At 45.0% G+C, this 17,073-nt stretch overlaps 1 protein-coding gene across 1 annotated transcript in view; it reads left to right on the top strand.

Annotated features, from left to right (window-relative positions):
• The window catches only part of LOC125112176 (contactin-associated protein-like 2), a 194,920-nt gene that overhangs the window by 50,477 nt on the left and 127,370 nt on the right, over positions 1 to 17,073 (top strand). The window contains exons 6-7 of the mRNA XM_047754399.1: positions 2,449 to 2,601; positions 3,120 to 3,178. Of these exons, the coding sequence (XP_047610355.1) occupies positions 2,449 to 2,601; positions 3,120 to 3,178 (212 nt within the window). The remainder of the gene's footprint in view (positions 1 to 2,448; positions 2,602 to 3,119; positions 3,179 to 17,073) is intronic.

Raw genomic sequence — 17,073 nt, 5'->3', positions numbered from 1 at the left:
GTAGAGAATGGTGAAAAACTAACTTACGTTTGTAGGGAAACGCCCCTGTATTTGTCGGGGGAAAGGTGAAAAACTAGCTCTTTCTAAGGCCTTTGCCTGCTTGACCATCCCCGATGAACCTGACTTTTAATAAACATCTCCTCGGGATGAATGTTGGGAGCACATTTGCTGAGATGGGTAAATACATACGGCGGAGACAGCTCCTGGTCCCTGGCCTGGGTCTCCGAACTGAATGTGAGAGACCTCTGCCTCAGCTCACAGGGGACTCTTCTCCTGCCCTGCATCGTCACTCGGATTGGCTGCAGGGGGACAGCACACTGAGGGACCACTTTCCCAAGTGATGCCCTGGAGCTGAGTCTTAGCAAGAGATTCTGCTCAAAGCCCCAGGCACATGGGGAAACACTACTCCTTAGGCCCCTAGCGGCAAAACGTTTTCATAGAAACCTTACATACTTCCTGGTCCAGCCTCCTTGGTTTACAAATAAGGAAGCAAGTCCTGGGAATCTTCCTGACATGTCCTCACCCAACTGTTCACTGGCAGAGATAGGACCAGTCCCCTGGCCTCCTGTCTTATGCCGGAAGCCTAGGCGAGTTCCCTAGTGACCCTGGTAAGGAGAGCAAAAAGATTCACAGTCTTCCCCACCCTCCAAGAAAGAGAATCAAGACCCTCAGATCTTCTGAGGATGAGCGGTGGAAACAACCACCACTTCTCCTCCTTTTTGCATTCTCTTAGTCCAGTGATTCAGATTTGAAGAGTCTCCCAGCTCCCATGTGCAAGGCGTTCTCCATTCGAGAGAGGCTGGGGTCCAGTGGATTCAGCAGGATCTTTCCCAGGTGCAGAGGGAGAGCTGCTTTCCCTTGGTCTTGGAGTGGAAGGACCCCAGACCTACTCGCAGGCTGAAGAAAAGGGGGTTAGAGATGGTCCCTCTGCTTTGCTTCCAGGCCGCACCCCCTCTAGTCTTGCTGGAAGTGCATTAATGGTTACTTAATTGGAAGTTGTCTGTGTGGTTAAGCCCAGCTCATTGAGGGACGAGAAGGAGGCTTTGGGCAGTAATGAGTGAGTGGGGGAGATGAAATACCCAGAACAAGAACTAATCCAGTCATTGTGTTCAATGAAGGGAGAGCAGGGGAGCTTGGCAAGGAAGCTTGGTAGGCAAAGGATCCAAAGGGACCAGAGCCCTGAAGCAGGTGTAAGAGGACACATGAGTCCAGCCGAGAGAGGGTGCTTGGGTGGGGTCAGAGCAGAAGGAGGAGAGGGGAGCACTGCCCCTGCCTCCCTTCATCTGGAAAATGCCGCTGTCCCTCTGATCGTCCCAGGGCTATCACCTGACCTGAAGAGGCACAGGCTCCCTGGCTTGTCCATCTGCAGGTGACTGAAATGGTCATTCAGGGAGAGACCCACTGTAACCTGTTCCAGCACCTCCGTCACAGGCATTCCTTGCTATCCTGAGGCTGAAGGCTGGACTCCTTCTTGTTTATTCTGTGGTTCTGTTACCCAGGAGAGACTTTCCTGGCCTCTTTCTTCTCTTTAAGCATCTACAGAACAGCAGACTTTCCTGAGCAGCTTATGCCAAAACCAAAATAAGGCAGATGTCACAATGACCTCCCTGACCGCCACCTGCCTTCACTTCCTTGGCTGTTCTCGGAATTGGAGGGATGGTCCTGGCAGCATCAGAAAGTGGCTGGCATGCTGCCTCCCAGGATGCACCGCGCTGCTCAGCCACCTGGTCCCAGGAAGGTGCCACCCTGAACTTAACGGCCCCAGGAGCATAAAGATTCCGACTGCAGCCTTGACATCGGTCAGTCTCAAGGATGAAGTCAGGCTTACTCACCCGGACCCCTGGCCATAAAATCCTATGCGGGCCTCAGTGCCGTGGGTCGTCCCTAGAGTTCTTCTCCTCTAAGCGTGGAAGTTTGAGCGGAAGCCAAAGCTTGGGTTCCCATATCCTAGATACACACATACACAGACACACACACTTCAACACGGCTCATAAAATAAATGTTCAGTGAGCATCTAAGATGATACAGGCCCATTCTGTGTGGGTGATAAATGGACCAGGAGATTTACTAGACAATCTGAAAGAAGAGGTGGGTTGCTCTCCCCTGAGCTCCCCTGACATCTGGGCATTTTTCCTCTGCCTGCTTAGCCCAAGGCTCGAGGTTTCACTAGCGTCTAAGCCTCAGGCCCTGTACCTCTCTTAGAGAACAAGAGGTGAATGGGGTATGGCCCCTGTCCACTCAGAGTCACTGAAAGGCAGGGGACCGTGTAACAGGTGACAGACCCACCAGGAGCTCTGCTATTATGTCTCCTGCTCACACCTGTTTTTTCTGTCCTCTCCATTAACCATTAATGTGAACAACGTGACTTCGAGTCGGGAAGACACGGAAAACATTCACACGAATTCACCTTTGATGCTGAGGGTGGATTCTGCCCTTTCCCACTCTCAGCTGTGAGTGGCCTGAGGCCTTGCAGGACTCCCATCTGCAGACCCGCAAACAGGATGGAAGACAAGATTGGAGAGAAAGAGACAGCCTCTGCTCCTCCAGCGCCCTCTCCGATGAAGTCACTGGGGTTTCAGGCTGGAAGGGGGGTCAGAATGGGTAACAGGGGAGGTGACTTCATCATGGTTTCTCATCCTAATTTCTTTTTTTCTTTTTCTTTTTTTTTTTTGTCTTTTTGCCTTTTCTAGGGCCACTCCCTCGGCATATGGAGATTCCCAGGCTAGGGGTCTAATCGGAGCTGTAGCCACCGGCCTACACCAGAGACACAGCAATGAGGGATCCGAGCCGCATCTGTGACCTACATCACAGCTCACGGCAACGCCCAATCCTTAACCCACTGAGCAAGGGCAGGGACCGAACCCGCAACCTCATGGTTCCTAGTCGGATTCTTTAACCACTGCGCCACAACGGGAACTCCCTCATCCTAATTTCTGTTTGCACTGACCTCCACCCATGTTTAGCTTTCAGCTCCACTTCGGAATAAAACATCCTTCAAGATGGTATCTTCTGAATTAGAGATTTCTAAACTGATTCCAAGAATTACCCAAAATTAGGGACTAGGAAAAGAGGCAGGAAATCCCGGGCCCTTGTCTAGAACCCCAAAAATATGTCCTCAGGGCTGTGTACCATGTCCCTTCCTCTCTGGAGGTGGGGCTGGACCTGCGGGTGGTGAGAGGTATCGTCTTTCTTCCCTGCCCCTTCTCCATCTCCTCCATTTCACCCCAAAACATAAACAGGCTTAGGAAATCCCTTCAAACTCTGCCAAGACAAACTGCAGCTTAAAATGGAAATGAACAGAAATCACAGAATAATACCTGAACGACATGAAAGCTCTGAACTCAGGGTGTGAAACGGGGAGCCCCAGACTGAGTCAGAAAAGGGGTAAATGTCCAACAAACGAGCATCCCCTTAAGGGTGTCCTGGGGGTCATGGAGTCACAGGCCTTCACGTTCCTGAGTCTCTATGACACCATCTTTAATTGCCTCTTCACTGCCCATGAAATGACCATCCGCTAAATGTGCAGCAAAATAGTTCAGTTTGGACCCCAAAGAAATAACCTTGAAATTTATTGCAACTTGACCATGACAGAAGTGTTCATTTGCAGAGAGGCAGCCCCCTGGTGATAGAGGTGAACTGGTATGAGGTGAGGGCTGAGGCTTTGCAGGTTGAGCTTTACCTGCCTTATCTGATCGAATGCATCTTCTCTTTTACACGTAAATATTTTAAATGTTCCTGACCTCTTCCTTCCCTGGTTGAGTCAGTGGGGCTGGTCTGGGAGACTGGCACCTTCAGCCTACATGTAGCTGGGTTAGGATGTCAGTTCTGCCATTTACTCCCCTTCTGAGTTTGGATCCTTTTTGTAATATCAAAACAACGAACACCTATTCAATGTCTGTTAAATGAGGTTAGATGCAAAAAGCCTGGCACAGAGCTTTGCATACAGTGGTTGCTCAATACAGGCGTCCACTTTTTGCTGGTGTCGATGCCTGGGTCCAAACAGAGGCAGAAACCACACAGTAGGTTAATCATAGGGCATATGATATAAAAGAATTATCTGCAATAAAGGGAAAGTCCAAGATATGAGGACTCCCCTGTCAAGTGTCCTGGAGTCACCCAGGACCAAGGGAGGGACCCACTGAAGAACTAGCCAGGGTTCCAGACCTCACTGGAAAAGCTGTGGTTCCACCCACCAGAGAGCAGAGACGTCTGGGCTGACCCAGCTGGAGCTGGTCTAGGGCTGCTGGGCAAGCAAAAGGCTGCTTTCTGAAGTGCAGGTGGGCAAGCAGCTCCCAGACGTCGTGTGCAAAGGCACGAGCCACGAGCACAGGCAGGAGGCTTCAGAACACATGGGAGTCGTGTAGGACTGCACAGGGGGTCTGGTTTCCAACAGAGAGGGATGTCACCAGGCTCTGGGCCTGTGGATCCAGCAGACCTCCCACCCTCGCAGACCCTCTGCCTCCTCCCCAATCCCAGGACAGCCCTGGAAGTTTCCAGAAGCCCTTTCTTCCCTCCAGGGCCCTCTGCTGAGAAAGTTTAACATCCCGATCACTTTAAAGGAGGTGAAAGGAATCTGTGTTTATCATAGAGTATGTCCTGAAGGGTGAATTGGAGCCAGGAGGCCATGAATTGACTATTGACACTGAGAGACCCAAGTACCAGGGACAGTGGTGGGGCTCTCACTGGGAGAGAGCTGGGAAGAGCTCATTGTGGGGACTGGGCTGTGTTGGGAGGATTCCAGAAAGCAGAACTGGGTGCTCTCAGAAAGCAGGAGCATGTGCTTGGGGGTTTGGGATTGGCATATGCACCCTGTGGTGTATGGTTTGGATGCTCAACAGGGACCTGCTCTATAGCACAGGAAATTCTACTCAATATTCTGCAATACCCTGTATAAAAGAATCTGAAAAAGAATGGGTGTCTTTATATGTAGAACTGCATCATTTTGTTACACAGCAGGAATTATCACAACCTTGTAAATCAACTATACTTCGATAAAACTTTTAAAAATGAAAAAAAAAATAATAAAGAAAGCAAGGGAAATTCAGGAATTGGGCATCTTTTTAAAAAAGTTGACTTACAACGTTGTGTTAGTTTCAGGTGTATAGCAAAGCGAATCAGTTATACATGTACATATATCCATTCATTTTCAGATTATTTTCCCACATAGGTTATTACACAGTATTGAGTTCCCTGTGCTGTATAGTAGGTTCATGTTACTTATCTATTTTATATATAGTTGTGTACATATGTTAATCCCAACCTCCTAATATATCCCTTCCCCCAACGTTTCCCCTTTGGTAACCATAAGTTTAGTTTTGAAAACTTTGAGGAGTTCCCATCGTGGCGCAGTGGTTAACGAATCCGACTAGAAACCATGAGGTTGCGGATTCGGTCCCTGCCCTTGCTCAGTGGGTTAACGATCCGGCGTTGCCGTGAGCTGTGGTGTAGGCTGCAGATGCGGCTCGGATCCTGCGTTGCTGTGGCTCTGGCGTAGGCTGGCAGCTGCAGCTCCGGTTAGACCCCTAGCCTGGGAACCTCCATATGCCGAGGGAGCAGCCCAAGAAATGGTAAAAAGACAAAAAAAAAAAAAGAAAGAAAACTTTGAGACTGTTTCTGTTTCATGACTAAATTCTTTTGTATCATTTTAATTAGATTCCACGTATTGGTGATCTCATATCATATCTGTCTGACTTACTTCACTTAATATGATCATTTCTAGGTCCCTCGATGTTGCTACAAATGGCATTATTTCATTCTCTTTTATGGCTGAGTAATGTGCCATTGCATATATGTACCACATCTTCTTTATCCAAGGAATTGGGCATCTCAACAATTTTTGTCTGGGACGCAAGAGGAATGGAGTTGTTACTTAAGAAACAAGCTGGGAGAAAAGGATTTCAGTCATAATTTCTGGTTGCGCAGGCTGTTTTCAAAAATTTCCTGTATCCATTTTCTATTGCTGCTATGATAACTTAGCACAAATTTAGGAGCTTAAAACAACACTGCTTTATTATCTTATGGTTCTTGAGGGCAGACATCCAAAATTAGTGTTGCTGAGCTGATGCCCAAGTGCTGGCAGGGCTGGCTCCCCTGTGGCTCTGAGAGGAGAATTTGTTTCCTTGCCTTTTTGAGGTTCTAGAAGTCACCTGGATCCTGTGGCTGGTCACCCCAGATAGTATGGGATCCTTAATTAGTCACATCTGCAAGTTCCCAAAATTGCTCTTCTATCCTCTCCTTTTGACCTCATCCTTTTCCCACAGCACACCCCGCATCCACAGCCTTCCTCCTGGCACAAAGCAGGAAGGAGAGTGTGTGTGTGTGTGTGTGTGTGTGTGTGTTGAGAGAGAGGGAGAGAGAAGAAAAAAGTGGGCCAGACTCTTTTCTCTCAGCTCTCCTACTGACCTCTTTGTGTGTGTCTTTCTCTTTTTTATTAAAGTATAGTTGATTTACAGTGTCGTGCCAGTTTCTGCTGTACAGCAAAGTGACCCAGTCATGCATATATATATTTACATTATTTTTCTCATATCATCTTCCATCATGTTCTATCCCAAAAGATTGGATGTAATTCCCAGTGCTATACAGTAGGACCTTATTGTTTATCCATTCTAAATGTAGTAGTTGGCATCTACTAAGCCCAGACTCCCAGTCCATCCCACTCCCTTCCCCTCCCCCTTGGCAACCACAAGTCTGTTCTCCATGTCTGAGTTTGTTTCTGTTCTATAGATAGGTTCATCTGTGCCGTATTTTGGATTCCACATATAAGTGATATCATATAGTATTTGCCCTTCTCCTTCTGACTTATTCACTTAGTATGATCATCTCTAGTTGCATCCATCTTGCTGCCAGGGGTATGATTTTGTTCTTTTATATGGCTGAGTAATATTCCATTGTGTATACATACCACATCTTCTTAATTCATTCATCTGTGAATAAACATTAGTTGTTTCCATGTCTTGGCTATTGTGATCATGCTGCAGTGAACATAGGGGTGCATGTATCTTTCTGAATGAAAGTTTGGTCTGGATATATTCCCAGGAGTGGGATTGCCACAGACACCAGGGTTTAATCTTTATGAATGTTAAAGCCTTCCTGTATATCCTCAGCATTTGTCATATTTTCCATTGTAGTTGTTACAGAAGATTTTCCTAACTGAACAAGTAATTTGGACTAGCATGATATGTCATTTAGATTCCTGTTCCTACCACTTAGATTCCTGTTCATTAATGACTTCATTAACAAATTCATGTTATTTATAGATAAATCAAAACCAGGCAGGGTCACCGAGGACAGAATCAAGATTCAAACTTTTGAGTAGGCTGTTACTATGCTTCTAAACAAAAGAAATGCATTTTAATAGAAATAAATGTAAACTTTAGCTTTTGGTTCAAGTCATAAACTGCATATATGTAGGAAATGAAGAGAGTGAAAGTAACCTATGTCCCAGAGACAAAAGAAATTTAAAAGTCCTCGGGAGTTCCCATCGTGGCGCAGTGGTTAATGAATCCGACTAGGAACCGTGAGGTTGCGGGTTCGGTCCCTGCCCTTGCTCAGTGGGTTAACGATCCAGCGTTGCCGTGAGCTGTGGTGTAGGTTGCAGACGCGGCATGGATCCCGCATTGCTGTGGCTCTGGCGTAGGCCGGTCGCTACAGCTCCGATTAGACCCCTAGCCTGGGAATCTCCATATGCCGCGGGAGCGGCCCAAGAAATAGATAAAAAAAGACAAAAAAAATTTTAAAATCCAAACCAGAAATTTGATATTTTTTAAAGATTATGTTCCATGTATCCATAAAATAGAATACTGGTCATTCATGACAGGGAATGATTAGTTGCTTCTTGACACACAAGGAGTTTTGTATTACATTGTTAAGTAACAAAAAACAAATGCAGGTGCAAAACAATATGTGTACATGGTTTTCACCTAATTTTTGTTAAAAAAAAAAAAAAAACCTAAAAAATAGACAAAAATTAAGATTGGTTTTTTCTGTAAATCTTTTATTTTCTATATAATGAACATATATTTCCTGTATCCATTTTTAAGTTCTTTAACAAAATAGATTAAATTAGAGGAAGTATTTCGGAGGAGAAGGTAACTATGAAGCCTAATAGGGCAGCTTACTAATTATGTTGGCACTTGAGCCTTTTGACAACAGGTTGAAGTGGGTGGAAGAACAGTAGCAGTTATGCATGTATACCACCAGATGGCGCCAAAGAAGCTAGTTAATATTTAGATGCAGAAATCCTCACCTTTGCTCCGGAGAAAACAACTTTATGAAATGTAAAATATTTAAGATGCTCTGGCCAGAATAAGTGTTTTGCTAATGATGCACTTGAAATTAGAGAACACTTTTCAAAATTACGGACGAACATGCCAATGTTTGCTTTAATCATGTTTTTTGGACTTTTACGACCGTGCTTACCAGTCACAAAAAAACTTACCCTGCCAGTTCTGCAGGTCACACCTTCCAAAATTCCTGAGATATGATGACTCTTTGACTCTAACTCTGAAATTCAATAACCTCTGGGGTTTCTAGTAAGCAGCCTCAAGATTCCAGAGTAGGTAATCGTTAATAATTAACCATCATTCCTCAAAGCAGCTCTTTCTCCTCTTGGCAGTGAGATTAGCTCCCTCTCTGTGCTCTTCCGGCCACCCTCTCCTCCCCAAAGCAGCCCTGCTTCCTGCAGCTTTGCCCATCCTGGCCACTTGGTTACCAGCCAGGACCTGGGAGTGGATCTGGTTTCTGGAGTCTGTGCTGCTGGCTTCAGGAAGTATCTTCTCCATGTAGTTCCTACAAGGAGGTCTTGCCAGATGGTGACATGGTGTTTCCTTCTGACCCATGCCTTGCCCTCTGCTCACCTGAGCAGGAACTAAACTTACTTCAGGAAAATGAAAGTTTGAACAGGGCTTTTCACAGGTACATACAAAGAAGCAAAGGCAGTTCTAGGAACTCACAACTGGGAAAACATAGAGAATGACTGGGTTATAAAAATTCAGCTGAGGCAAAAAACCCACTGAGGGACACAAAGGACAGGAGAATCCCTGTGGTTCTGGGATCTCACCATCGGCCCTCTCACGTGGGATGAGTAATCAGAAACGTGCTTTGCTCCGATAGCCATTATCTGTACGCTGTTTCCACCTGCTTCATTTTTCCCTCCCTCTGCTGCCCACACAGCTCCTCTCTGAAAGGACAGCTCTGCTGGAGCAAAGGTGCTCTGTCCCTCCAGGCTCTAATGTCCCTGCCCTGTGGCTGAAAGGAAAACCCACCCACGTTTTATAGGGAAGAAAACTATGAATTTGAATCTCAACATTTGAATGTACATATTCATATAGATTCAATATATTCATATTTTATACATATATATATATCAAAGATCAATATCGGTCTGTAAGTTGACAGCACCAAAGGGTGAAGAAAACTGTTGAGTAAGACAACCCTAGAGAAACCCCATTGCTATAGTTGTAGCATTTTCTATCTCAGAGGTCAACACTAGAGATCAAATCAAGCAGATTTTGCTCTGTTCAGATGAGCAAAGATCTTAAGCCAGCAGGTAATTGATCCACAGAAAATGTGCATGAGCTGAAGAACAGTTCATAAAGGGTCTTCACTTACCAAGCTCAAATTGTTTTCCAGTAACTCCAGCAAAGGATTGGATAGACTTCCCCTTTCTCAGGCTGCTATTTGAGAGTCAGCACTGATGAAATAAGATCCAGAAGCCAAGGTTCATTCCCTAGGAAGACTGGAGTCCAGCATAGGATGGTAACATTCTTCTAAAAATGTCTCTCATTCTCTTCCTGCAGCTGGATCATTATCCTTCTGTGAGTTACCATCTGCCAAGCTCATCTGACACCCTGTTCAACTCTCCCAAGTCGCTCTTTCTGGGCAAAGTTATAGGTAAGAATGTGGGGTACATTGCTCACGTAATATTTCCTAAGGCTACTCATTTGCCTCGGAAATTCACTGTGCTTGCTGGTTGGGGCTCCTCAGTCCCACGTTGAGAAGACCCACGTTGTTTGGTGTGTGACACACTGAAACACACGAGAAGCCAAGTGTCTGCTCCAAGCTTCTTTCTCTAAAATCTGTTCATTGGTTTATTAGATCTCTACCTACTAATAATATTTCACTTTTTCCTGTTCTAAGCATATCAAGCATGATTCTCTTTTCCTCTCACTCTTGAGACAGGTACCTGACCCATTATTTGCAAATCAGAAGGCTCGTAGGACTTGGGAAACTGTGACACAACATCCTCCCTTAAGTGTGATTGTGAATTTAAGAGCCACCCTGGCCCTTCTCTTTACTATAGATCAGTGCTATTTAGATTAAATATAGATATGACGGGTAAGTAGTTTTAAATGGTTGATGTAAAGCTGATGAATTTTTTTTCTAAGGGAATGTGTATTGTGAACTGAAATGGAAATAGTCAGATGGTGGGTAACGTGTGGGCTAAGGAGGACATGACTTTGGGTCCAGTGGGTAGTGGTGACAGGAATGTTATTAATTAGTAAAAGCACTCGTTTTAAAAGATGAGAGGGGAGTTTCCTTATGGCACAGCCGGTTAAGGATCTGGAATTGTCACTGAAGCAGCTTGGGTCACTGCTATGGTGCAGATTTGATCCCTGGTCCAGGAACTTCCACAGGCTGTGGGCGTGACCAAAAAAAAAAAAAAAAGTAAGAGTTCCCTTCGTGGCTCAGGGGTTAACGAATCCGACTAGGAACCATGACGTTGCAGGTTTGATCCCTGGCCTTGCTCAGTGGGTTAAGGATCTGGCATTGCCATGAGCTGTGGTATAGGTTGCAGACGCGGCTCGGATCCTGTGTTGCTGTGGCTCTGGTGTAGGCCAACTGGATCCCTAGCCTGGGAATCTCCATATGCCATGGGAGTGGCCCTAGAAAAGACAATAAATAAATAAATAAAGTATGTATCTTTAAAAAAAAAAGTAGGTGGGAGGGTGGGAGGAGCTAGCTAGCAGATAATGGAGAGAACAAGAGACCCAGCCTGTAATAAAAATAACAATAATATGCACTTATATCGGATTTTCTCTAGGCCAGGCTCCATTTTAAGCACTTCAGATACATGAACTTACCTAGTCTTCTCAGCAAGTCCATGAGATAATCAAGATGATCATCTCTCCATTTTACAGATGAGAAAAACGAGGCTCTGAGAGGTTAAATAATGTATCCAAGGCCACCTCCTTAATAAGTGGTGGACTCAGAACTTGGACCCAGGCAGTCAGATACCTGGGTTTCTGTTTCTAACTACTGTGCTATAACGTCTGTAATGGTGAACTTAGAAATGAAACAAGAAAGAAGATTTGGGCAGCAGAGGTTGACCCGTGAGGGATTAGCTTAACATCCCATATCAGGAGTTCCCGTTGTGGCTCAGTGGTTAACGAATCCAACTAGGAACCATGACGTTGCAGGTTCGATCCCTGGCCTTACTCAGTGGGTTAAGGATCCAGTGTTGCTGTGAGCTGTGGTGTAGGTTGCAGACATGGCTCAGATCCCGAGTTGCTGTGGCTCCGGTGTAGGCCGGTGGCTGCAGCTCAGATTAGACCTCTAGCCTGGGAATCTCCATATGCCACAGGAGCGGCCCTAGAAAAGGCAAAAAGACACACACACACACACACACACACACAAAATCCCACATCAGTACGTGGCGAAGAGGAAATAGTCTTCCCAGACTTAGAACGGAGAACACAGCAGGCGAGACATTGGGCAAAGTTGAACATAAGGCCACAGAGGAAAGGAACACATCCTCAGTGAAAAGGCAGGAAGGAGGAGCAATATCAGTCGGTGGGTGGAAGTGGAAAAGGAATAAGGAGAGTTCCCTGGTGGTCTAGCAGGTTAGGGATCTGCGGTTGTCACTGCTGTGACACGGGTTCAATCTTTGGTCTGTGAACTTCCACATGCACAGATGCAGCCAAAAGAAAGAGAGAGAAAAGGAATGAGGGCCCAGGCTCACAGACCACCTGCTGTGTTTTAGGCATTGTGCTGGACTTCTTCCACATGTAAATGTGACACTTGATGTCACAACAATCGAGTGAAGCAAAGCCTATGACTATTATCCTCATTTAACAGGTGAGGAAACTGAAGCTGAGGAAGGTCAGTTTGCCAAAGTTACTCTACTAGTTTGTGATAAACCAGGGTCTCTCTGACAAGAGTTCATGGTGAAGCAGATCAAAAGAACTTGTCGATGAAGGGTCTAGGTCCAGAAGGAATGCAACGAAAGCTGAGTTGCGCCATTGTAATTTATTTCCATATGCCAACATAGTTAGTAGAGCCTTGGCATCCTTGAGGCATGGATCCTGAGACATTGGTAAGCGCCAGGCTGCCCCCATATGCATTCCCACAATTCAGTGAAGAGTAATTGGAAATGTTAAGCATTCCTTCAGGGCTGTAATGATTCCATCAAAACAAACTCTACGCTGTGACACTATGATATTCTAAAGTCACACCCACTGTGAACAATGAAACAAGGGACTTTCTTTCATGAAACTCACAAAGTCATGTTTTGGCAGGAATGTTGGTTGATGGACAGGTTCCCTCACTATGAGTAACTCTTTTGTTCATCGGTATTTTAGGTCAGGTGATTAAATTGACACCTCAGCAAAATTACAGTAGGCAATGAGGCATGGACCTTCAAGGAAGGCACATCCTCTATAAGTAGGAGTTTACTGTGCTGTAAATCTTTGCCAAGCTAAAAGCGTAACATGAGCCTCAGATGTCTCAGTGTTACACCCAGGGTTTTCTGTTTACCAAAGGAAAATTTTGCTGTGCTTGAAAATTTACTGTGCATGGGATGAGTTATATAAAGAAACATAAACAGGGAGTTGCCGTCGTGGCTCCATGGTAACGAACCTGACCTGTGTCCATGAAGACATGAGTTTTATCCCTGGCCTCGATCAGTGGGTTAGGGATCTGGCATTGCCATGAGATGTGGTGTAGGTCACAGACATGGCTCAGTGCCCAAGTTGCTGTGGCTGTGATGTGGGCTAGCAGCTACAAACTCAATTAAACTCCTAGCCTGGGAGCTTCTATATGCTCCAGGTGTGGTCCTAAAAAAGACCAAAAAGAAAAAACAAAAACAGAAAGAGAGAGAGGAAGGAAGGGAGAGAGGGAGGGAGGAAGAAAGAAGGAAGGAAGGAAGAAGGAAGAAACAAAGAAACATAAACGCTTCTAAGGGGGTCCACAGTCCAGAGGTGGAGGTGGCCTGGTGGCCTCATGCCCTTCAGGGTAAGTTAAGCTGCTGCTGTGGGTCCGATATGATGACTTCTAGCTGAGACTGACTGTCAGCCATACCAGCCATGAGCTCCCTACAGGCCATAGCGGTATCTTCCAGCTCCACTGTACCCTAACAAGGAGCATGTGCTCACTAAATATTTGGTGGCATAAAGAAGAGTAAAACGAAAAGAAACAAGAGGTGTGTCATTAGAGAGTATCCTGCAGAGTGAGAGGGTGTGGATGATGACATTAAAACCTTAATAGGAGTTCCTGTTGTGGCTCAGTGGGTTAAGAACCTGACTAGTATCCCATGGGCATGTGGGAGTTCCCGTTATGTCTCAGTGGTTAACAAATCCGACTAGGAACCATGAGGTTGTGGGTTCGATCCCTGGCCTCGCTCGGTGGGTTAAGCATCCGGCATTGCTGCAAGCTGCAGTGTAGGTTGCAGATTCAGCTTAGATCCCACGCTGCTCTGGCTGTGGTATGGGTTTGCAGCTGCAGCTCCGATTCAACCCCTAGCCTGGGAACTTCCACAAGCCATGGGGTGCAACCCTAAAAAGAAAAAAAGAAAATCAATAAAACGAGCCCAGAGGCGAGAACTGAAATTCTCACATACCTTGCAATTTGGGTTTCCTAAAAGCAGACATCTGATAATGGAATGGAAGGCAAATGGGCTTTGGAATGAGGCAGAGCTGGTGTCTTAGCTGAAGCTGCTATGAAATACCTCAGACCAGGCAGCTTAAGCAACAGACATTCTTTCTCCCGGTTCTGAAGGCTGTGAAATTCAAGATCATGGTCCCAGCAGATCAGGTGTCAGGTAAGGGCCCACTTCCTAGCTTGCAGACAGCTGTCTTCTCACTGCGGCCTCAGGTGATGGAGAGAGAAGCAAGCTATTTCTCGGCTCTTCTTACAGGGGCACAAATCTCATTCGAGAGAGAGCTCCACCCTCACGATCTAACCCCAGCTCCACATCCCTATGTCACTACATTATGGGTTAGGATGTCAGCATATGAACTTGGGGAGATCAAACCCTCAGTCTGTAGCAGCTGGTGGTGTTTCAAGCCAGGTTCTGCCCCTTGTCAGCACTGAACCCTTGGGAACCTTACTTGAACCTCCCAGGGCCTGGATTCCCTCGTTACAAAACTGGAGCACTGGGCCTATTTGTGGGCTGTTAGCTTCTGGAAGGTGGATGGTCTTGTCTTTCGTCTTTTTTTTTTTAGGGCCACACCCACAGCATATGGAGGTTCCCAGGCTAGGGGTCAAATCAGAGCGACAGCTGCAGCCTACACCACAGCCACAGCAACCCTGGCTGTGACCAACACCACAGCTCAAGGCAATGCCGGATCCTTAACCCACTGAGCGAGGCCAGGGATCGAAATATCAGTTGGGTTCGTTTCCACTGGGCCACAACGGGAACTCCACTTTTTGTCTTTTAAACTGGTCTATTTGCAATTGTCAGATCTGTGCCCAGCATATGGAAATGCTCAAAAAGATACCTGTGCCGTAAATGAACTACCTTTTTAGCATTAAGCGAACCTCTTAGGAAGACTCTAACATCATGCCTGGTAATAATAAAGCAAGTAATTACAATTTTTTGACGCTGGTTCCGTGCCAGTCATTACAGTACATGTTCTGAGTATAATGTTCTTTGCAACCCTCACAACGCTGCCCTGTACCACTGTTAACCTGCGTTGCATGGGAAAGGGAACCAAGGCTCCGAAAGATGAAGTTAATCTCTTAAAGCAGGTTTTCCAGTAGCAGCACTACGGCTGTTTGGGGTCGGACACATAATTCTTTGTGGTGGTGCTTGACTAGTGCACCCTCTACCAACTGGATAAAAGTAGCAACCCCCTGCTCCCCAACTGTGACAACCAAAGATGTCTCTAGATGTTGCCAGATGTTCTGGCCGAGGGTAGAGTCTCCACCAACTGAGACCCTCTGGCTTAAGGTCCACAGCCAGTCATTGATAGAGGTCGAATTTGAAACAGGTGCCTGACACCAAGAGCCAGGTATCACTTCCTGTTAACACCTGCATCTTTCAATAGAATGAAGAAGCAAGGATGAGATCTGACAGTCTGACGATAACTTCTTTTAATGAAATCAAAGGACTTACAGTGAGAACCAAAACAAACATGAGATGTCTGGCGAGGCTAATCCCCGGCCACCTCCTCTAGTCAAGGTTCTTTAAAAACATGATCATTTAATAGGGGCAAGATGGGTAAGAAGAACTTAAAATTTCCCTTTGAAATTGACGTATTCTTCTGTGAGAAACAAGCAATATGCATTCACCAGCTGTGCAAATATTCATCTGTAAAGACGACTTGAACTTCAGACGGGTATTTGTGTACTCCAGTGAGGTTTTGACACCCTCCTAGTGAACCATGCCCCCAAGTTGTTGCTTAGCTAAGTCAACTGCTCATCAGAAACTGATCCCATAAAAGAAGGAAAAAGAGATGGATCTAAATAAATACTACGGCTTCACATGGAGCTCTTTGATGAGCACCACTTGAAAAAGGACACATAAAAAGGATAAAAGGATGGGTACCTGATCAAAGACAATGGTAACTTCTAGGGAGGAAACAGTCTAGAAATAAAACTGTGATCATTGTTGACCAACATCCGAATTTTGGAATGAATTGTTCCATTTCTGAATCCTCCAAGAAGATCAGGATCACTGGCAGGGAGCAGAGCTTCACAAAGTAGAAATTTCACCAGACTTCATTATGTTCATTTTTTATCCTTTACTAGCTGAGTGATGTCATAGACTTTATATATCTGATTTTCAGCAACAGATTTAATAGTCTTTCAAGAGACTCTTTAAGTCAATTGGAAGCCTGAAGTAGGGTTTTCTGTTTTACTCATGTTTTTTCCCCCAATATTTCTATCAATGCCTTGGATAAAGACACAAATAGAATGTTTATTAAGTTTGCAAATGACACAAAGCTGAGAAGGATGGTTCAATAAGCTGGATGATAAAAAGCTCTTCAAAAGCATCTTGACAGGCTAGAAAGATAGGATAAAAATAATAAGATGGAATATAACAGAGATAAACCTAATTCCTGCACTTAGACCAAAAGAAAAAAAAAATAAGATAGAAGACTCCTGGTATCACGAAAAAGACTCAGGAGGTTGGTTTTTATGGACAGTTGGATATAAGCCAACATTATATGGTGATTGATTTTTAAATAAACACAATACTGAACTACATTAATAAGAGATTTGTGTCTAGAGCAAGGAAGTACAGTCAAACTTCAGCTGGGATGCCATGGCCAATCCTAAGCACCTTGTTTTAAGATGGATATTAATCTTGTAGGAAGACCAGGTAGACAAGGGACCCTAAAGGGAAAAAAAAAATCAAGAGACCTGGGGATATTTATACCAAAAAAAGATGATGTTATTTAAGAGAAGTGAAAGAATTTGTTTTCAGTCTTTGACAGCTACCCCATGCAGGAATGATTAGGTATTGCAGACGCTTATTACTGAATAGCTCAAAGTAGACCAGTAAGAGGAAATTTTCAGTTCCCTGTAGGAGAGAACTTCCTAATAATTAGAGCTATTGAAAAATGGCTACTCTTTTGAGGTAGTGGAATTTCCAGTATTGGGAATATTTAACAAAAGCTAAATAGAAATTTGTCCTGTACTTTGAGGAGTTCCCTAGATGGAGGGAAACTAGATTACATAAAACCTAAAAATCCTTGAAACAATAAGACTATAGTGGGGGTAATTCTCTTTTTTGAAAAGGTGAGAAATACAATATTAAGGCTGAGAAGTTTCTCCCTTCCATGTGAGAACTAAAAGGATAATTATATCAAAGTTTCCTTGACATCATGCACCATTATGGATATATTATAGATA

Source organism: Phacochoerus africanus, chromosome 11 (genome assembly GCF_016906955.1).
Source record: "Phacochoerus africanus isolate WHEZ1 chromosome 11, ROS_Pafr_v1, whole genome shotgun sequence".
Lineage (NCBI taxonomy): Eukaryota > Metazoa > Chordata > Mammalia > Artiodactyla > Suidae > Phacochoerus > Phacochoerus africanus.
The sequence above is the reverse complement of the archived record's forward strand: the minus strand, read 5'-3'. Positions and strand labels throughout refer to the sequence as shown.